Below are 22,514 nucleotides of genomic sequence, written 5' to 3' on the forward strand. Positions count from 1 at the left end.
ACGCTTCTGAGAAATGAAAACTCGACTTGACACTGTCGAGGAGCCCCAAAGAACCACGTTGTAATTTAGATGACTGTAAACCATGCTGTAATAAATAGTGAGTAGCTCCTCGACAGGAAGACAACTCCTGAGACGCAATAAGGCATAGTAAGCACTGTTCAGCCTCCCACAAACATGATCAATGTGGAGATGCCACCTAAGGTTTCCGTCCACATATAAGCCCAGAAATTTCACGTCGTCGGTCGCCCTCAATTCTTCCTGTTTGTGTTTTATAATGAAGGGTTCGACACTCGGGTTATCTTGATTCCGAAACCTAACTATTACCGACTTCGTCATATTGAGAATAAGTGCGTTTCTGTGGCACCAATCAATGAAATACTGTACTATCGTTTCGCACAGCGACTTCAATTCCTGCAAACTTTCCGCTCCAATAGCGATAGAAGTATCATCAGCGAACATTATGAGAGTATGGGCTACAACGTATGCAGGCAGATCATTAATAAATAATAAGAACAGAAGCGGGCCCAGTACAGATCCCTGAGCGACACCCATGTTGTTGGTGTATTCGTCAGATGAACCGTCATTCAATCTCACATAAACTTTTCGATCAGATAGAAAACTCTTGACCCAATCAAGAAACACGCCCCTGAATCCCATCTGATACATCTTATTCAAAATGAAGTCATGTTGCAGCGTGTCGAATGCCTTCGACAGATCAAAAAAAATACCTGCCACGTAGTCACCGCCATCCAGGCAGCTGTAAACATACTCGAAAAATTCACAACCGGCCGATTGTGTCGACCTGCCATGCCTGAAGCCATGTTGTTGACTCGATAGTATGGAATACTTTGTATCTTATAGCAGATAGGTAACCTTTTCGTCTGTCACTGAGGTCATTTCACTTATGTACCTTCATATCCTCTAAAATCTAGTGTATTCATTTCAGTTTTATACTCCTTATCACAACCATATCGATATAATTGATATACCGGGTGGTTCAAAAGTCTGAAAACGGTGAATTTATTTCGCACACAAGCGGAAAATCGAAATTTTGATACCCTGGTCTTTAGTAATTTTAGGAACAGAAGAGGCCCATCAGGTTTTGGACCCGAAAGGGACTTATACGAGATATAAGACCCAAATTTCAAATGCAAACCCTTCTTTTCTAATGCAGATTTGGATTCAGCGTGAAATCGTACATCCGAATTGGTTTAAACCAAAACTTTTTCGTCCATTTTTGGGCCCTATTCCACCTTGTCCCACCTGTGCGCAAAATAAATTCAACGTTTCCAGACTTTTGAACCATCCGGTATATATTATTAATATATTATTTATCGGTATGGAGATCTTCGATATTCTTTCACTCTATTCATGTCCCCGAAATATCTTTTATTACGACAAGGCGATTCTACTCATTTCCCGCATGCATTCTCATTTATGCTCAACTACTGAGAACGTCGTACAGATCAAGTTTCCTGAACAACGTTTAAGCACATTCTGGAGAAATTCCTATTGGAAATGAGAGATCCTGCTACAGAAATTCCAGAATGGATTCATTTGAAATAAATGGGAACTTAGAGCATCAATTCTGTTGCTCACTTACGTTTGAATTCTATCTGTTTTAGTTGGTTTTCATCATTGATTGGATATTGCAGTACTGGTGAGCTCTGTCGGCAAGTTTCTCTGAGGATATCTTAGATATCTATTGATTTATAGTTTTTTTACTCTATTAATATCTAACGTTTCTAAGAAAATCAGTCCGAAATTTTTTCATTTGATACATCCAGTTTCATACCTATTATGTAAATTATTCACCTAAAAATTCAATTTCTTGTTTGTATAACTTTTTCTTTTTTCTTAAATTCTTATTTTGAATATTCTATGAGATTGAATTCGAATATAGGAGACTATTACAGATCAACTTGTAAACCCCTGACTTTTTAATCTAAGGTTTTTTTTATTAATTTTCCTAATCAATTTCAAATGGAATTATTATCATAATTTTGGTTCGTCTTTGTAGGTTAGAACATTATATCTCTATTAGTATAAATTTTTGGTTTTTGGAATTATTGAATTCCACTAAAATGAATATTGCTTGTTGGTGTTGTCTTTATCTAAATTATACCAAATGTCAAAGAAACTGCAACACCCAGAAGGAGCTGTTTAAATTTAAATTTTTTTTTGGTGAAACATAGATAGTATAGGCAGTATCACAAGGAGTGAATGAATGAATTTGGAGAAAAATTCGTGAAGGTTTTTTCATGTAAACAATTTTTTACTGTTGTTTTTCAGAATTTGCAAAAAACCAGCTGTTCGAGGCGATCCAAAGTCGATGTTCAGTTGTTGTTAAAATGCCTAGAGTACGTATACTCAGAATTTATAGCTAGTTAAGTGAATTTCAAAGAGGTCGAATTATTGGTCTACGGGCGGCGGGGTTGCCATTTCGAGAAATCGTTAACCGTATAAACAGAAATCCAACTACTGTTATGAGATGCTGTCAAGCGTGGTTTGATAATGCCCAAAATCGAAGAAGAGTAGGTAACCACCGGACGACGAAGGGCACAAATGAAGTTCAAGATCGATGTCTAAAACTTATGGCCATTAGAGTCCGATTTGCGAACTCGATCTTTGGCTGATGAGTGGATAGGAGAGCAAGGCCATCCTGTAACTGTCCGAACGGTTTACCGGATAAAGTCTTTTGGACTGCAGCATTATTGACCCCATCTTATGTTACCTCTGACGGTTGAGCATCTCCGACAACGATTACAGTGGTGCAGAGAACGTCAACATTGGAATGTGGAATGGCATCAGGTCGTATTTTCTGATGAATCTCGATTCTCCTTGGGTGCACATAATGACCGAAGAAGGGTTAGATGACGTCGGGGAGAAAGACGTGAACCTCAGTTTGATGTTGAGCGTCATGTAAACCGGATAGTAGGCGTTATGGTATGGGGTACTATTGCACATGCAAGTAGGTCATCTTTAGTCTTTATTCAAGGTAACATGACAGAGCTGCGTTACCTTCAATAAATAGTAGAGCCATATGTTCTCCCTTACCTTAACCGACTCGAGAATCTAATATTTCAGCAAAATAATGCACGACCTCATGTTGCCAGAGTTAGTTTTAACTTTTTTGAAGCAACCTATGTGAATCTTCTGCCATGGCCGTCCAGATCCCCCGATTTTTCACCCATAGAGCATGAGTAGAAGAAGGCTTGGAAATTTACCCCAAACCTCACGAACTTTGGCGGCTCTGAGATATGAAGTACAGATAGCTTGGGGTAGTATCACTCAAGAAGAAATAGACCATCTTATTGCATCAATGCCGAGACATGTTGGGAAGTGTATAAATAACCGCGGTGGACAAACACACTATTAACAAAATTATTGAAAAAAAATTGTAAACCTTTCGTTTTCTTCTCCAAATTTCAATCATTAATTCATTGCTATGTACTATCTATGTTTTACAAAAAAAAAAATTAAAATTCAAACAGCTCCTTCTGGATGTTGCAGTTTTTTTGTCAGTTAGTATATTATATTACGGGTATGTTGAAAAATCTATATATCACATCTACTATTGTAGGAAGATAATTTTCGATAGTTTGAAGTGAAAAAATATCCGTATCTGGTTTCTGGTGAATAATAGTATATTATTCAACGAACGGTAATGTAGGTCATAGCTCACGCAGATGAAGTTTGCAGCACGAGCCGCAGGCGAGTGCTGTAATTCATCAAGTGAGTTATGACCATAACCGCAAGTTGAATACTATACTTTATCTACGACTTTATCAATAAATACTAAGAAAAAATACAGACTCAGAATATAGACAGCAGGAACGGGAAATAAACATATGTGCTCGATCCCGAGTACAAGAGAGATGGGAACTTAGTGTCACCAATCACAATCGAACTAGCTTCGGCTAGCTCGAATCCAGTACAGAGCACAGACAGAACTTTATTGAAAAACCTTAATAGTTGCCTATAAAAATGCATTAGAATATACCAAAAAAAATTCCCTGTAAACGATGACTTAATGATCTTGTTGCTACACCAATCTTGTAAATTTTTTCAAACTCCTTTATATTTTTTTTGGGCAAGTAATTCTATATGGTACCATTAGCTGTCTTTCTTTTGGAAATGTATACCTATATAATATTTAATCTCCACAATCTGAATTAATCGTTTTCAGCAAAACATTCACAATAATTATATATCAACTTAATTTGAAAACGTCAAAATTATTAAAGTGACATGTCCTCGGACATTCGTCCCCTCAATAAAAAATAATGGTATGTTGTTCCCTTTCGGCCAATCGAAGAGAAGCAGAGAAGTATAGAAGCACAGATCCATATTTTCCGATTTATTATAGTGAGTTATAGTAGTGAGTTATTATAACTCACGCTGTTTGTTAATAGATACTATTAATTGCTCAAAACCAGTTTAATAATGAATATATAATTCAATAGGAGTAGATAAAAAAATTTATGTTGGTTATTGGGCTTCTGTGAGCCTAAAAAATGTATTCTGTCATTATCTTCTAACTCATGAGAGGATTTAATACTGGGAGATTATTTATTAATGAACTGCACAAACGATGAAAATTGTCTATATTAGTACCATTGACTAAAGTTAAAATTTCGTCTACGAATATTTACCAATATAAAATTTCAAATGTGGGCTTGCTAGAATTCTGGTTTCCAGAGATTTAATGAACATTTCGGATAATAAGGCTATTGCTTTTGGTGCTATTAGAATTAGATATTGCAACAGCCACTTGGGATATTGACGTTATTTTCAGCGCTAAGCCAAATGTGACGCCGTCGTCGCTGTTCTTCTGTAACAAATTGTAGTTTGAAACAATGTCATCCAAATTAGGAATAGAAAACTTGTACAAAATGATACCGCAGTTTGATATCGTTCTCCTTTCATCTTGACTGCATAAGCGGATGGCTCATCTTCGTTATCACATAATCCAAAGATTCCTCCAATCTATAATACAATAAAATAAGGAGACGTTCAGATTGCATAGCTTGGCCATAATCATTCATGGTTTTTTAGCTCTGAATTTGAAAGATTCGCACCATTCTCTCCTCGAAGTTATGAAGGTGATAATCAGACATCAATGGCAACAATTTTGTACTTGAAACCAGCATCAAACCATCCATCCTGTAACCTTCTATATTCACTAATTACCATTGTTACCTATAGAGATTTTTTGGAGCCATAATAGAAGAAAATTTTCCGGAGATCATAATTGAGAACTATGTTGAATAATTAATACTTCACCGTCCATTAAATTGAGATTATAGTAGTGAACTTACCCAGTCTTTATTGCAAACTAAGAAAATAACGTGCAGTTCAACTAGTATTTATATGGCGTTATATGACCAATTGGTTCAATTATGCTATAAGGCTGAAATTCATTAGAAAGTTCCAAACATTCGTATAAGTATTCAGACTTAAAAATAGTGACAACTAATAATTGAATAATGCTTATCAGTATTGGATAATGTGAAAGTGGATTATGTATGAATTCGGTTTTTCATAATTTCATTTGAATATACAGGGTGTTTCATTGGGAAACGGAAATACTTCACGGGTGAATAGGTGGCACCAAGGCGATTCTGGAGATACCCCATTTATTGGTTCTTACTGTCTTCGTAGCCGAGATACAGGGTGTTTTATGAATTTTGTCCGTTTCTTTCTGAGGCCATATCAAACGAACCACCCGGTATATTTTCTTCAATTCTGGCAAATATGTTCCTAATTGAGAGCCCAAACGTATCATGCGATAACCGCCTTGACAATCCAGGTCTGGGTTAGCAAAAAATTATAAATCGTTTAAATCCTCGAAGCAAGACCCTGTACATCGGAATTTCGAAAATCTGTTTTAATATTCGGAAACACTACTAAAAACTAAACTGAGACGTGTACTTCAAATTTTCGCGCAGACAGTTTTACTGCACGAATTTTCAACGTAAAAGTGAAGTTTAAGAACTTGGATACCTGAAAGTGGTTTGAAGTGACTTTTACAATGAATTATCAAAAATATTGAATCCATAATTATTTCAAGATTACTTTGTAATTCATTTTTACATTGGTTTTTCTTTTTATATCTGTATACCATTTTAGTTTTTATTTTTGAGTTACGCTCTCAGTCTCTCGTCGTTTCTCATTACTGCACTCCTGAAAATCAGCCAAAAGGTGTAAAATTGTACCAACCGTAAGGACAAAACTATTGAAAGGGGTGAAAATTCATTTTCCCAAAAAAAAATATCTCGAAAACGGTAAAACTTTTATAATGGGAATTTTGTCATAGCAGGTGGGTTATCCTTGGATCTACATTCTCCATCGGTTTGACGTGGTCTTTACGGGACACCCTGTATATGTTTATGTGAACTTTTTTCATGAAAAAAGTTGTTCTATCCGACGCCGAAGTTATTGAAATAAAATCAGTACCATTCCTGTATAGGTATAAACTCCAGCAATGTCAATTAATTGTAGAATACCAATTCAGCAAAATATGTATTTGTAAATACTTATTTCCGAAATTTTCGTGAGGATTCCAAATCCTCTGACCCCTCGTCCTGGGTGCAGCCTTGAAATTGATTACGTTTGTTCGTTCAAGGTCGAATTTGATTAGATTTGACTGAATGTGAGCAAGGTAAAGGGTGTTTTTTTTAGAGCTATAGAACTTTAAATTGCAATAAAACAACGATGGATTATTCGATTGAAATGAATTTTATTTATCCGCAAGATAATCTTGTGGCATTACATTTTAAATATTATTTCTGGCATATGACCGCCACGGCTGGCTAGGATGTAGTCCAATCTGGACGTCCAATTTTCGATGACTTTTTCCAACATTTGTGGCCGTATATCTGCAATAACACGGCGAATGTTGTCTTCCAAATGGTCAAGGGTTTGTGGCTTATCCGCATAGACAGATGACTTTACATAGACCCACAGAAAGAAGTCTAGCAGTGTTAAATCATAAGATCTTGGAGGCCAATTCACAGGTCCAAAACGTGAAATTAGGCGGTCACCAAACGTGTCTTTCAATAAATCGATTGTGGCACGAGCTGTGTGACATGTTGCGCCGTCTTGTTGGAACCACAGCTCCTGGACATCATGGTTGTTCAATTCAGGAATGAAAAAGTTAGTAATCATGGCTCTATACCGATCACCATTGACTGTAACGTTCTGGCCATCATCGTTTTCGAAGAAGTACGGACCAATGATTCCAACAGCCCATAAAGCGCACCAAACAGTCAGTTTTTCTGGATGTTACGGTGTTTCGACATACACTTGAGGATTAACTTCACACCAAATGCGGCAGTTTTGTTTGTTGACGTAGCCATTCAACCAGAAGTGCGCTTCATCGCTAAACAAAATAAAATGGACGTACTGCGCGATACGTATTCCGCACAGAACCATTAGTTTCGAAATAAAATTGCACTATTTGCAAGCGTTGTTCAGGCGTGAGTCTATTCATGATGAATTGTCAAACCAAACTGAGAATAAATCAATTGACAGCGGTTGAATCAGTCGCCATCTCGAACAGTAATGCCAACTTAAAGTTATATACCTCGAAAAAAAACACCCGTTAGATTTGAAATGAATGTAAAACGTCTTACCTCTTCCAATTTTTTCAGCAAACCACCGTCATCGACTTCCTGCTTTTTCTGAACCTCTTCGACATTATTAGTGATGGTAATCACTTCTTCCGTCGTGTCGAGTCCCTCGTTCTTCTTATCCCTAACTGTTTCGGAAGACAGAACGAACGACTTCACTCCAAGAGTATGAGAATGCTGCACTCGGATATGGGTGGTCTCTATCACCTCGTGGACAATCTTACCCGGGGGAACCACAGGAGAAGGCTTGAGGACTTCTTCAGGGAGTGGTAATTGTGGACAGCCGACAGCCAGCACCATTTTTTCCTTGGAGATGTCTTCGTTCAGGTTTTTGTCATATTCCCACCAGGGGGAGTACCGAGCTTCACATTCTGACGCGGAGTCGTAGGCCGAAGAACAGGAATGACGTAGGGTACATTCTGAAGCAGTATGAAATTCATCGTCCGATTTGAGATCATCAAAACGGAGGTGTTTATTCTGAAAACGAAAACGAGTGTTTGAGTGTGGTTTTAAAAACATATTGATCGGATGCTATTAACCAAATAAAAATCATTGGATTTATTGTAGAAAATAATTATTGAATTTTTTACAATGAACGATATTATCAATGAAGAATGTCCATTCATTAGGCTTTCACACAGGATAACAGCGAGAATTTTTCAGGCGAGAATAGTCTAAAGTTATAAGGTTGGGCACATGGAAGAATTCAATGTCGAACTCAATTCTGTCTGTCCCCCAACCGTCGACACAATAACTTTTGAATTGAATATGTGATAGATTAGAAATTTTCTAGGTAGGTTCAGGCTTCGACCATCTCGGTTAAATTCAAGAATGGCGTTAATAGGTTACAAAATGGCGGAATAAATATTTTCCTACAACTGCTATGGAAAGTAGCGTATTCTTCACAGCTTAGTCAATTTCAAAACTATGTATTGCTCATACTGTGGGAAATATTATTCCCCACGGCACTTTGCCCACACCTCGCTTGGTAGACCAATGAAATTGGGCTTTTGAGTCGTTTCTATGGAAACGCAATCAATTAGCACTACTGTCAACGAAGGCCATTTTGATTTGAATCAAGTCCAGTACTTGAATTATTGAAATTTTTGCAGTTGTAGGAAAAGTATAGTGTGCAACATGTGGAGAAAGTCCTTTTCTCGCTCATGTGTTTGCGGCACTCGCCTTTCAGGCTCGTGCCACAAACTTCCACACTCGCGAGAAAAGTTGGACTTTCCCCACTTGTTGCACAATATACTATTATGGGTTAACGTGACAAACAGAAGTTTGTGTTATAACTTCAATGCTGATGGCAATAAACAAATTAATTTTTACACCTATGGATTCTACTGAAAAGAGTGCCTGTAGGTTGTTTTATTTTCAAGCTAAAAGCACCAATAATAAAAAAATTATGAAAACTTCTCATTTCACGTCATTTTCTAATTTTATCTTATAGCTTGAAAAGACTTGAATTTATGAGATTGCGGTTTTGAGCAAAATAATTTTCTTGAAAATCTAGTTCGAAAATGTACCATTCATTTTTTCTAGCTCGAAGGGTTTTTGAGATCCTCTCACTAAACAATGAATTTGGGACACCCGATACCTATCACGCAATGTTTTTCATTCCTTAGACTATTAAACACATAACACTTATCTTGTCTTGGTTATTTCAATATCAACCATACGACTAATACATGCAAACTTAGCTTTTTTATGTTTTTGTATTGTGATTTAATATAAATACTTTTTTTCTTCGATTGACAGCAGACATTAATTTTGCAGAAACATCAATCAGCAGAGTAATACTTTTCCTGCCTAGACAGCAAAATAAGGAGTTTTCTGTCTAGGTAGCCAAATGCTCATTCCCAATGGGATTAAACATTTGATGGTTTTTGCCATTTTTTGCTGCCTCTATTATTTCTGGAGGAGTAAGAACATCTAAGTCGCTATTACTGACCATGATATAAATATACCGATATTTTTTCAAAACACTGTCAGAAATTTCTTAAGTTGTCAAACTGAACTTATTATGGACATATACATTTTCACAGCGATTTCTATCAAATTTTGGTTCAATTCATCGCTAGAGAAAAAATGAAAAGATTGTGGGAATTGTTATAATTTGCTAATCCAATACCCTACATATATCATTATCAACAATCAGAGAAAAAATTTTATGTAGCAAAGTAGCAAAGTAGATTGACTGCCTTAGTTGAATTCCTAGCCGAGCGTAGCGAGCAACTATCAGCTGCGGCAGTCAATCTACTACTTTGCTGCCTAGTAAAAAAAATAGCTATTTTTCCATTGTCTCACATCATTTCACACTTATAATACTTTTATAATTTATGTCAACAAACAAATGAAACTACTATTTTCAATGTCGACAAGACAAGAATTCTTGTCTTGTCTTGAGAAAAAGTCCCGAAATTCAAAAAACCCTGAATGTCGTTTTCTTGACATATCATATCTTGACTTAAGGAATTTCAAGATCTTGAAATTTCACAAAACGTTCTTTCAGAGGAAGTAATTTCCATATTGATCGGACAAATCCTGAATCTACCTGGTTATGTATTTATAATTGTTTATTTGAATGAAAGCATTTCACTTGGCGGTAATGAGAACCAATATGTAGGTAACTATTACTTATTGTCTTCTCAACCGTATCGGTTTAATGTGTAAGGAAATTGAGGATTTGAATCTATTCATATTTATTGAGATAGCCCCATTGGTGAAATGCGTGTTACTCAATCCCTAATTGAGTGATAATGAATTCATTGAATCTGAGAAACTCATTTGAAAATAAAATCTGAGGTTGTCGTATTCTTCAAAGGATTTAGGTCATCAATTTCTTGTAAAGTTTATGCGTATTCTTGTCGCATCTAGGGTATGGAACAGTTTCGATCCATAAAAAAACATATAAAAATGTAATGCAATATAATTAGATCCCTTTACCGTGGTATCAAACGTTAGATTTCATCAAAATCAAGATGTTATATTTGAGTAAACAGCAACGTCTTCATGAATTTTCCGCTTGGGAAGTGAATATGTTTCAGATTGACGAATTACAAGATTTATTGTCGATGATGAAGCAGTACAAAGTTGTGATGATTAAGATGAAGTGAGAGACAAGTATTTAATTTTGGTAATGATCAAAAAACGTATCGAAATGCATACATTGAGGAGCTCAGTTTGTATATAAAAAAAACTTCATCATTACATGCCACAAAATTTTTCAAGTATAAAGACCTGAAACCAAGCCCAATAGTTATGATTGTAGTCAATTAGCGTCGTTTCTAATACATTAATTATCGCATTAGTTCACATTCAATTCGGTGAGTGATAAGGGATAATGAACCACCTAATTATCAATTTGATTTTCGACCATAGAGTGAAAGATATTTATCGCCAAAAAGGTGCCATATGGCACAATTAGCGATTTTCATGAAGTTCAATTCCTTTCACGTAATACTAATCAGATCTTTAAATAGCTGTGTATGTGACGGAAGAAATCAGTCAGCATTTCGGTCTCAAATCGACATCAACAACAAGTTTACCAAAATGAACGGTGTAATTGTAAGTTCATTCGATATCACATGTTGATAGCAGGAATTCATACGATCGATGCAGTGCCGGAAAAACTTTCGGAATACAAATTTTTGATTTCTTATTCTCTATGAAATTTTTTCACATTTGTGCTGACTCCTAGACTCCTAATCGTTCAGGATTACATTCAAAATTTCAGAAAAGAATAATTGAATCGTCTAGTGAACGAATTATCGAACTCATATTACGAAAGCGTGGACTGAATTTCACTTTTTGAAAGATACCTAACATAATTATCAAATCTATTTCATATCGGGTGTTTTTTTTCGAGGTATATAACTTTAAGTTGGCATTATTGTTCAAGAAGGCGACCGATTTAACAGCTATCAAGTGATTTATTCTCAGTTTGGTTTGGCAATTCATCATGAATAGACTCACGCTTGAACAACGCTTGCAAATAGTGCAATTTAATTCGAGAATAATGGTTCTGGGCGAAATACGTATCGCGCACTACGTCCATTAGCGATGAAGAGCACTTCTGGTTGAATGGCTACGTCAACAAATGAAACTGCCGCATTTGGAGTGAAGCTAATCCTCAAGTGTATGTCGAAACACCGTTACATCCAGAAAAACTGACTGTTTGGTGCGCTTTATGGGCTGGTGGAATCATTGGTCCGTACTTCTTCAAAATCGATGATGGCCAGAACGTTACAGTCAATGGTGATCGGTATAGAGCTATGATTACTAACTTTTTAATTCCTGAATTGAACAACCATGATGTCCAGGAGCTGTGGTTCCAACAAGACGGCGCAACATGTCACACAGCTCGTGCCACAATCGATTTATTGAAAGACACGTTTGGTGTCCGCCTAATTTCACGTTTTGGACCTGTGAATTGGCCTCCAAGATCTTGTGATTTAACACCGCTAGACTACTTTCTATGGGGCTATGTAAAGTCATTGGTTTATGCGGATAAACCACAAACCCTTCACCATTTGGAAGACAACATTCGCCATGTTATTGCCGATATACGGCCACAAATGTAGCAAAAAGTCATCGAAAGTTGGACGTCCAGATTGTACTGCATCCCAGCCAGCCGTGGCGGTCCTATGCCAGAAATCATATTCAAAATGTAATGCCACAAGATTATCTTGCGGATAAATAAAATTCATGTCAATCGAATAATCCATCGTTGTTTTATTGCATTTTAAAGTTCTATAGCTCTAAAAAAAAACACCCTTTACTATAATATTATTATCACCTTTCCAATCTACCAGATTCATCTTCTTAATTTTTCTCCATCTGGATGACCATCGCATGTTGCAAAACTCCAAATGCTCTCCTAATGCTAGTTCAAAAGAACATTAATCTGATAATTTCAATTGCACCATTACTTTACAGGTTCTAGCTCTTGTTTTGGCCAGTGCCTTATCTGTATATGGCCAATTTGGAGGAGGACATAACGAACACCACCATTTGGAAGAATACATCGACTATAAGGTAACCTCTCTTCAACCCTTGCTTCAACAATACCCTGATATAACTTTTCTGACAGGCACCACCTCACTACCACTGGGACTACGCAGTTCACGACCTCAAACATCATGACATCAAGAGTCAGCATGAAACTAGAGATCATGACCAGACCAAAGGAGTCTACACTCTCTTGCAACCCGATGGCAGAAAACGTATTGTCGAATATGTTGCCGGTAAACATGGAGTCGATTACAAAGTAAGATACGAAGGCCACAGCGAACATGGAGGAATTGGATCTTACAGTGGTTGATTCGATTCAAGACCAGTAATGTAGATTTTATACTATGTATATTGTTACCTTAACTATGCTGCCCTGATACCTGTGTTGAATTTTAAGTTGTTTTGTTATGTTTATCTAGTTCTTAATGCAATAAAACTTGTTGACTATCGATGATTGCTTTTTCTGTTCCTATCAGTTCACCAAGAATGTAGAAAATGAAATTCGATATCAATAGAAATCCGTCTTTCTCATGATGCTGTTGATTTATTGTGGACACCTGCATGTAATTTTTTCGTGCCTTCATTATATTGAATGTTCTGCAAAAATGAACATATATACCTATTTCCAGTGCTATGTTTTCCAAGTGCTAAATATGAACAAGAATAGCGAGTGCTCGTAAGCTTCTGACTGACTGAATGACGTCAGTGCTTTCCTCGAATTATTTTATACAGACTTTCACACCCTGCTTTGAAATCTTTCAGAATAATTATATTCTATACAAGAATGTCTCCAAAGACAAGAGAAATGTACGAAATTACTGAATACTCACTCCCAATTCCCTTGATATCGGATGAAAATTGTAGATGTCAAAACTGTTACAAGGATACACTAATACAAAGATGTTGAGGATGGTCTTACATGAGGAAATTTTTCAAATACTAGACCAAACATTTTTCATCCTCAAAGTGATCACAAAGCTTCGTCTACCTACAGTAGTTCAAGAAAAAACTTTGTAACATATCTACTAGGAATCAAAGTAGTACATAGGCGTACAACTTTGCTTCTTCCGGATTTTCCGAAATTCAGGGCTTTATTGTTAAAAAAAGGTTAAACATTTATGATTCAAAGTATTTGACCATTGCTGGCCAGTACTTTCTCCCATCTTTCGGGCAGCATACGAATTCCGTTTCCATATATTCGATATACGTTTCCAGTAACAATGCGATGCAGAAATCCCTACCGTCTTTGGCTTGCAAGCAGCTGTTCTCAAGCAAACAAACACCATTCAACATCTCTCGGCTTCAACTCGTACGGCACCCAATTTCCTTGTTTCTGAATCATTCCCATGACTTCGAGGGCGATACAGCGATTATAGCGATCTTCCAACTTTTCAATGCCATTATTGTACTATGATTTGTCTTTCGCTTCAAAATAGGCCTCAGTGTCGGCGATTACTTCTTTCATTGATTTGTCACACGGCTCATTGTCTTGATGAAACAGCACTTTTGTTTTTCTGCAGATGGGGCCGTTTTTTTACCGATTTCATCATTTAAACGATCCAATAACGCTATATAATAGTCGCTGTTGATGGTCTGGCCCTTTTGGAGGTAATCAACCTTGCGCATCCCAGGATATTGATGCCCAAACCTTGCCAGCTGACTGTTGTGTTTTTTATTGCTTTGGATTCGGTTCATCAGCTGACTGTCGATTGGACTGCGGAGTGAAATGATGGAGCCATGTTTCATCCATTGTCACATATCGACGCAAAAATTCGGCTTTATTGCACTTCAGCTTCAAACACTGCTCAGAATCATCGAACACGTTGTTGCTTTTGATCGATTGTGAGCTCGCTTGGTACCCATTTTGCACACAGCTTTCTAATGTACAAATATCCGTGAATGATATGAAGTATACGTTCAGATGATATCTTCACAATGTCTGCTATCTCGATCAACTTCACTTTACGGTCATTCAAAATTATTTCGTGAACTTTTTGATTTTTTCGTCGGTGACAGTCTCTTTTGGGCGTCCACTGCGTTCGCAGTCTTCGGTGCTCATTTTATCACATTTAAACTTAGCATACCAATCAATGATGGTTGATTTTCCTGGTGGTCGGATTGCTGTCAAATTTTCACGTATCGTTTGAAGGTAGGAACTAACTAAAAATCATGTGGATTTAATACTAGCACCGCCATCTGTGCATCAGACCGGGGATTTTTCAATTGGCATAATATATCTTTGCCAGGTGATGTTTGAGATTTTGGTCGATTTGGACACCTTTCACCAACTGCTTTCCACTCAGATGACTCACTCTCTTTGACTCAAGAGTGTAGTGAAGAATCCATGTTTCATCCATCTTAACATATCGAGACAAATTTTCTGTTCATTCCGCTGATACGACTTCAAACAGCGTTCAGAATCGACCATGCGTTGTTGTTTTAAATCGAAGTTTTCTCATAGACAAATATTCATGCAAAATAGTGAATGCAATAATAAGGGCTGTCCTAGCCTTAAATTTCGGTGCAGTCGCCAGTTAGGACATCAAGTTTTTTTATGGGACCATTTCGTATATTGTCTGCTCGAAACGCATAGTAAGTGTTAGGTGGTTACCTTTTGGGGGGTTTCATGACCCCCTTGACCCACCCCCAGGGACCCCGCTTGTACAATAACATAGTAAATAGTGTAGTGGCGTGCAGACAAACTTTTAATTCTGGCAATTCTTTTTCCAGAATTGAAAATTTGTCTGCACGTCACTATACTATTGACCTTGTGCAAACAAATTTTAATTCTGGAATAGTTATTTATAATACAAGTGCAGAAGGCATTGATATTCTTCCACGAGTTCAAAATTCAAAAACGAGCCACGAAGTGGCGCGTTTTTGAATGAACGAGTGGTAGAATGAGCCTCGTTCATTCAAAAACTCGCCACTTCGTGGCTCGTTTTTGAATTTTGAACTCGTGGTAGAATGAGCCTTCTGTACGAGTATTATACATTATTTTCTCTAATTCATTGCATTTTTATTGAAATTAATGAAATATTTCCATAAATATCATTTAGTGATTTTTGCATTGAAAAATGTTGGTTGGCAGAACTGATTTCTTTAAGGCAAATAGATGAATTGACAGATAAAGCCGTGGCGGAAAGTTCGGAGTAGCAACATATAATCATAAAATATAACCATGAAAACTGTGCGTTTCTGATATATTCTCGCACGATTTTGTTCTACAAGATGTGGAAGAATGAACGGAATAACCACAGAATTAGAGAAATTCTTTTTCCATAATTGAAAATTTGTCTGCACGTCACTACACTATTCACCTTGTTATCAATTCACAGACGCTAAAATCGATTATTTTTGAAGTGAATGCAATGTTTTCAGATATCTTCAACTGAACTGTTTCTCAGATTAGTTTAATTTATGATCGCTCAAAAGCTTTTCGTGTACTTTTTTGACAGTATTATTCGAGTGACCAAAACGTTTAGCATTGTTTGAATAACATTTATCAAAAGACAGAGTTTCACTAATACTCGTTTTCAACCATTTTTTAAACAACAAATGTAGCATCATTAAACCTTCAACATCTCGATTCAGACTTAACTGTTCTGAAATTTTGACACGCTTGGTACTAACGGTGGTGCTGTCTGTGTTCCAGGCCTGGGACTGGTACTCATTTTGGTAATCAACCTTTTTAATAATGAGAATTAAACTTTTAGGTTGGACATATGTTACACTCATTTAACTGCCATGCCTTCTGATTTCTCAATGAGTCCGTTTTTGCCGATGGTAAATAAGAACACAATTTCAGCTTCCGGGTCTTAATTGATCAATAAACATAATTGCACTCTCTTGATTCGCGAGGAAACTTATGGTAAGGTATGGTATATTATATCTGAGAAATAACAAGAATAAGATGTTCCGAAAAAGAAACAGCGATTATATTCGTTTTCGGAAATTACTCAAATGGAAAAAATCGATTGGTGCAATGTGTTAAATCTAGAACTCCTAAATCGAAGGTTTATAGGTCGAGCCCTGAGCTGGTAATGAAATTTTGTGGTTATGGTGGAACCGTCTAACCATTCGCTGGTGGTTGAAAACTTAACAGTGTCATGCCAGATGTAGTGATGGTACACAGTAACAGGACCTTCACAAAACACAAGATCTAATCTTCTGGGAGGTCTCACAGAATCCTAACAAAATTGGAATTGAAAACGTTGAAAAGGAAAATATAATATGGTCTTCGTTATTTGAAATAATATTACTACCATCCAAGTCTGTGATATTTTAAGTAGTTGAATTTCATACCTTAATCATATAAGTGAGAATATTGATCAATTTTCAGTTGATAAATTTCATATTATTTGAGATCTCGTCTTTGAAGACGATGTATTTGAAAAATTAAATTGGGAGCTTCTTCTAGAATTTTGTAGTTACGAATATCATACATATTTTATTTTATTGATATGTTTAATGATATGTGATATTTTTCGAAAAACAGATTTTTTTACCAAAATCTGCAAATGTTCACATGCTTTTGATCGGTCGTTTCCCTCGCAGATGGAATTTTTTCAATATAAAATACTTCGTACTGAGTACCAAGTACGACTCAAAGGAATTCGAGAATAGGAAATCATTCTGAACGAAAATAACACGGTTGAATAAATCCACTTGATTAATGACTTCCGAGATATGCAAATTTGAATGTTTTCAACGGGATCTTGTACCTTTCTGTGCTTTATGAGGAAAGCTATCGTGAAAATACACCGATATCCGATGATATAGTTCTACTTTCCTTGAGCTCATTATCGGTATTATATAGATATTCTCTCAATTCCGGAAAATAATTACATTTTTATCTGTATGTAAAGGTGGGCCAAATTGGACACTTTTAAATGAGAAGTCCTTTTTCTATACTAGATTGACGGAATTGCATGTGTCTGAAGCCCAATTTTCATGAGAAACTCATTGGCGGAAACCGCAACTCCATAACTATTACCGTTACATAATTACAGAGTTGTTTTCGAAAAAGGTAATTCTCAAAATATTGCTGTACCTTTTTTCTGTTGAATATTTTTCATTTCTTGTGGAAACTTTCTACGTAGAATTCATTGACGTTGAGTGAATTTTCCGCAAACTGATATTTCATGAAATATCGCTATGAAGTTTTTTTTTGTGAGGGATACCCCGTATATTTCTACATATTTGGATAGAGATGAAAATTAGCATTACAAAAATATAGCATACTTGATATTTTTCTGAAGTCATGTTCGAAGTCCCAATAAGTGGCCGGCTAGTTCACCTGACCTAATAATATTGTATTCCCAAACTGAATAAATTACATAGGTGATATTCAGGATATAATGAATATATAATGAATTGATCAAAAATTTATGAAAGGAGAAAGAAACGACTGATACCAACGTTTCCTTGTTGAAGATTTGGCAATACATCTTGATTTAATTAGATTTCATTCAACATATCTTTATGATTACCCAGATAGCTTTAAAGATGTTAGGATTCATCAAAAGAAAACTTAGGCATTTCCAAAATATTACACAAGAATAATATTGAACGTGTACAGCGTAAATTCTTAAAATGGATTGCCTACAAAATGGTTATATATAAAAATTCATTAAGTTATGATTTTTATATAGTTCCTTATCATTGAAATCATTAACCATGAGGAGGAAAAATTTTGATATAATGTTTATTTACAAGTTGCTCAATATCTTTATTGATTGTGAATATTTACTTCCTCAGATTATATTGAATGCCAATATTGCAGTTTTGAGGCATAGAGATCTGTTTAGCATATAATTCATCCCCACTAATTACGGTCTCAATTATTCAACGAGCAATAAAGGAGGAAAATTCGATACAGGTTGACCTGTTCCAAATATCTATCTTCAGCCTGTTCCGAACTTGGCTCACAGATAGCACTGCCAGAGCTATACTCTCATTGGTACCACGCTTCAAAAGATGTGTGTCAAAATTTCGAATTATAGGATTGAGTCCGGCTCTGAATTAAAAAAAATAAGTTTGTGACTCAAAAGAATACTTATACATACAAATTTACTCGAAAAATGAAATGAATCGGAACAATGCGAGTTCTGATCTGAACTCACATTGGTGAAGATAAGGTATGTAACACCCTTAATTAACACTACATTTGTTGTTTAAAAAATGTACAAAAACGAGTTTTGTATTCATAAAACACTGTATTATGGAAAAAGTTATTGTGTAAATCAAGTAAAGGTTTCATATGTTTTACTCAGACTCTCCTCCATCGATGACAACAGTTGAAAGGCTCTCCAGGCAAAAAAAAATTATGTCAGGTTCACTGGTAGCTTTCCTCTTTCAGAGATGTTCTATCTCACACAAAAGAAAAAAGCTCAAGAAAAAGAGTTCATGATTGACGACCAGTAGTTGTATTGTTGAGAAATATTTCAGTAAGTACCTACAACTTCCCACAAGATTGATAGAGCTCAAACGGATTTTGAATTCATATAATTGTCCTTATCGAAAATATTGCCAAAAGCTCCAAGTTATCCATGTTTCGCGTAAAATTCAACTGATCACTTCCATCGCTATGCAGGACTGAGGAATTCGCTACTTTCAACTCCAATTCAAGAGCAATATCAGGATACACTCGATGGAACACCCTTCATTACTCTCAAAATTTGATATAATATTCAAATTTGATTACAGTGAAAGACATGCATCAGTAACAATGTGTCATACTGGGGCCATTAATGATTTTAATAAAACTACCTACTTTCACGTATTTGCGCTTTAAATACCGGAGGTTCCGTGGGAAGGAATCAGTCAACTCCTCGATTCTATATCACCAACACATATCGTCTATACGTAACAACAATGACCAGTATGATAGTAAGTCGTTTTTCAGAAGTTAACGTGTTGAATCGCCTCTCCCAGAAAAAAAAGTGTTTCAATGTGTATATAGTGGAAAAAATACCCAAAAAACCCGAAGAGAACTTTCTGCTTCTTATTTCATATTGATAAATAAATTTCCCCAGAATTATTGACTAAGTATTTTTTCTACTACATTATTAGTATTATTGTCATTTTGCCGCTTCTATTGGTAATTGCTCGAGTATCAAGCAAAACTCAAAATTCATATTCTTCAACAGGTCCTAGCTCTTCTTGCTGCATGTGCAGTATCTGCATATGGACAATTCGAAGATGGAGGACATCATCATCATGAGCATCATTTAGAGGAATACGTTGACTATAAGGTGAGATTCATTTCATTAACACTAGTTCACTGATTAGTTATCTGCTCACAAAATAAATGTAATCGTAATATATTTTATAGAGCAATTTATCAAGAATTTATAGTTTGATCGTTTTGGTTCTGTACTCATCAGCAGAAAATCGAGAATTCGAGCCTAGTCCAGAAGATCAACTTTTGGTTACAGACTACCACCTTTGGCTACTCACATGAAATTTTAGTCCTACCTAACTAAATTCGTTGAACAGTTCATCTCAACTATCAATAATTTTGAATTGCAAATGTAGGTTAATTCACTGAAAAAGTCGAAATATTACACGATTAATTAGTGCCTAAAGAAAAAGGCCGCAGTTAACATTCCAGAATTCACAAAAACATTAAATTTTTTCTTGAAGCATGAGTTTTACAGTTGGATGTTCGATGAAGACCATATAACAAATTTCGTAATAGTACCATCCTACTGAGCACCAACTGAAAAAACTAGTCAAAATAGATCCATCGTTAATGTAACAATATTTATCGATTAATGCGGTTTTATGCACTCGGAATTGTTGCGCACAAGGCTCTTCTGAAGAAACTATGAAGAAACTTCTGGTAAAAACTCAACAAATCTTAAAAAGGGTGTTTTTTTAGAGCTATAGAACTTTAAATTGCAATAAAACAACGATGGATTATTCGATTGACATGAATTTCATTTATCCTTAAGATAATCTTGTGGCATTACATTTTGAATATGATTTCTGGCATATGACCGCCACGGCTGGCTCGGATGTAGTCCAATCTGGACATCCAATTTTCGATGACTTTTTCCAACATTTGTGGCCGTATATCGACAATAACACGGCGAGTGTTGTCTTCCAAATGATCAAGGCTTTGTGACTTACCGCATAGACCAATGACTTCACATAGGCCCACAGAATGTAGTCTAGCGGTGTTAAATCACAAGATTTTGGAGGCCAATTCACAGGTCCAAAACGTGAAATTAGGCGGTCACCAAACGTGTCTTTCAATAAATCGATTGTGGCACGAGCTGTGTGACATGTTGCGCCGTCTTGTTGGAACCACAGCTCCTGGACATCATGGTTGTTCAATTCCGGAATGAAAAAGTTAGTAATCATGGCTCTATACCGATCACCATTGACTGTAACGTTCTGGCCATCATCGTTTTTGAAGAAGTACGGACCAATGATTCCACCAGCCCATAAAACGAACCAAATAGTCAGTTTTTCTGGATGTAACGGTGTTTCGACATACACTTGAGGATTAACTTCACTCCAAATGCGGCAGTTTTGTTTGTTGACGTAGCCATTCAACCAGAAGTGCGCTTCATCGCTAAACAAAATAAAATGGACGTAGTGTGCGATACGTACCTATTCCGTACAGAACCATTATTTTCGAAATAAAATTGCACTATTTGCAAGCTTTGTTTAGAAGTGAGTCTATTCATGATGAATTGCCAAACCAAAATGAGAATAAATCACTTGACAGCTGTTGAATCGGTCGCCATCTTGAACAGAAATGCCAACTTAAAGTTATATACCTCGAAAAAAACACCCGTTATAATGATTTTAGACCTATAATATATATCTATAATACAAGTGCAGAAGGCATTGATATTCTTCCACGAGTTCAAAATTCAAAAACGAGCCACGAAGTGGCCAGTTTTTGAATGAACGAGTGGTAGAATGAGCCTTCTGTACGAGTATTATACATTATTTTCTCTAATTCATTGCATTTTTATTGAAATTAATGAAATATTTTCATAAATATTATTTAGTGATTTTCGCATTGAAAAATATTGGTTGGCAGAACTGATTTCTATAAGGCAAATTGATGAATTGACAGATAAAGCCGTGGCGGAAAGTTCGGAGTACCAACATATAATAATAAAAAATAACTAGGAAAACTGTGCGTTTCTGATATATTCTCGCACGATTTTGTCCTACAAGATGTGGAAGAATGAAACCACAGAACCACAGAATTAGAGAAATGAATATACTGAATGAAACCCACATTGGTAGATAAATTGATGTATCTAAAAAAGTAGAACTGATAGAGAAAAACGGATTGCATGTACAGATTAAGCGTCCCAAATAAAGCTCCAAAGCACCTAAGAAAATTTTGTTGTTTCCCTGTAATATCTCCAGATGTCATGAAACAATTTTTTTCAGGCCCCACCACATTACCACTACGATTATGCAGTTCACGATCTGAAACACCACGACGTGAAAAGCCATTGGGAAACAAGGGATCATGATGAAACCAAAGGTGTCTACACACTTCTTCAACCCGATGGCAGAAAACGCATCGTAGAATACGTGGCCGGTAAGCATGGAGTTGACTACAAAGTAAGATACGAAGGCCACGCAATAGAACACGAAGGCTATGGTGAACACCAAGGCTTAGGTGAACACCAAGGCTATAGTGAACACGAAGGCCTTAGACGATAAATTGCGACGACAGTTTGTCTTTTATTTTGTTTGTGTTGTTTTAAAACATGTTTTTAATGTTATTTTTATTCTGTTGACTTAGTATTTTAATGCAATAAAACATATTCACCATTCATTCTCTTTTATTGTATTTTGAGCGCTAGTTCATGCATCATGCGCGTC

General features: G+C 36.1%; 3 protein-coding genes across 4 annotated transcripts in view; 2 read left to right on the forward strand and 1 right to left on the reverse strand.

Moving 5' to 3' along the window:
* LOC123673558 (adult-specific cuticular protein ACP-22-like) overlaps positions 1-13,101 on the forward strand; it is a 47,161-nt gene extending 34,060 nt beyond the window's left edge. Inside the window, exons 1-3 of one of the 2 annotated variants that reach the window (XM_045608127.1) lie at positions 11,059-11,204; positions 12,576-12,674; positions 12,730-13,101. In XM_045608127.1, coding sequence (XP_045464083.1) covers positions 11,073-11,204; positions 12,576-12,674; positions 12,730-12,960 — 462 coding nt within the window. In that variant the 5' untranslated portion in view covers positions 11,059-11,072 and the 3' untranslated portion in view covers positions 12,961-13,101. Of the gene's footprint in view, positions 1-11,058; positions 11,205-12,575; positions 12,675-12,729 lie in introns of those variants that run through there. The other variant, XM_045608128.1, reaches the window with a different exon arrangement.
* The window catches only part of LOC123673557 (titin), a 207,111-nt gene that overhangs the window by 169,668 nt on the left and 14,929 nt on the right, over positions 1-22,514 (reverse strand). The window contains exon 3 of the mRNA XM_045608126.1: positions 7,692-8,111. Coding sequence (XP_045464082.1) covers positions 7,692-8,111 — 420 coding nt within the window. The remainder of the gene's footprint in view (positions 1-7,691; positions 8,112-22,514) is intronic.
* Positions 19,480-22,465, forward strand: LOC123673559 (adult-specific cuticular protein ACP-22-like). Its single transcript, XM_045608129.1, has 3 exons — positions 19,480-19,541; positions 19,802-19,906; positions 22,074-22,465. The coding sequence occupies exons 1-3, from the start codon at positions 19,527-19,529 to the stop codon at positions 22,350-22,352; spliced, it is 399 nt and encodes a 132-aa protein (XP_045464085.1). The 5' UTR covers positions 19,480-19,526; the 3' UTR covers positions 22,353-22,465.

The sequence above is a fragment of the Harmonia axyridis genome, chromosome 2, assembly GCF_914767665.1.
Source record: "Harmonia axyridis chromosome 2, icHarAxyr1.1, whole genome shotgun sequence".
NCBI classification, from domain to species: Eukaryota; Metazoa; Arthropoda; class Insecta; order Coleoptera; family Coccinellidae; genus Harmonia; species Harmonia axyridis.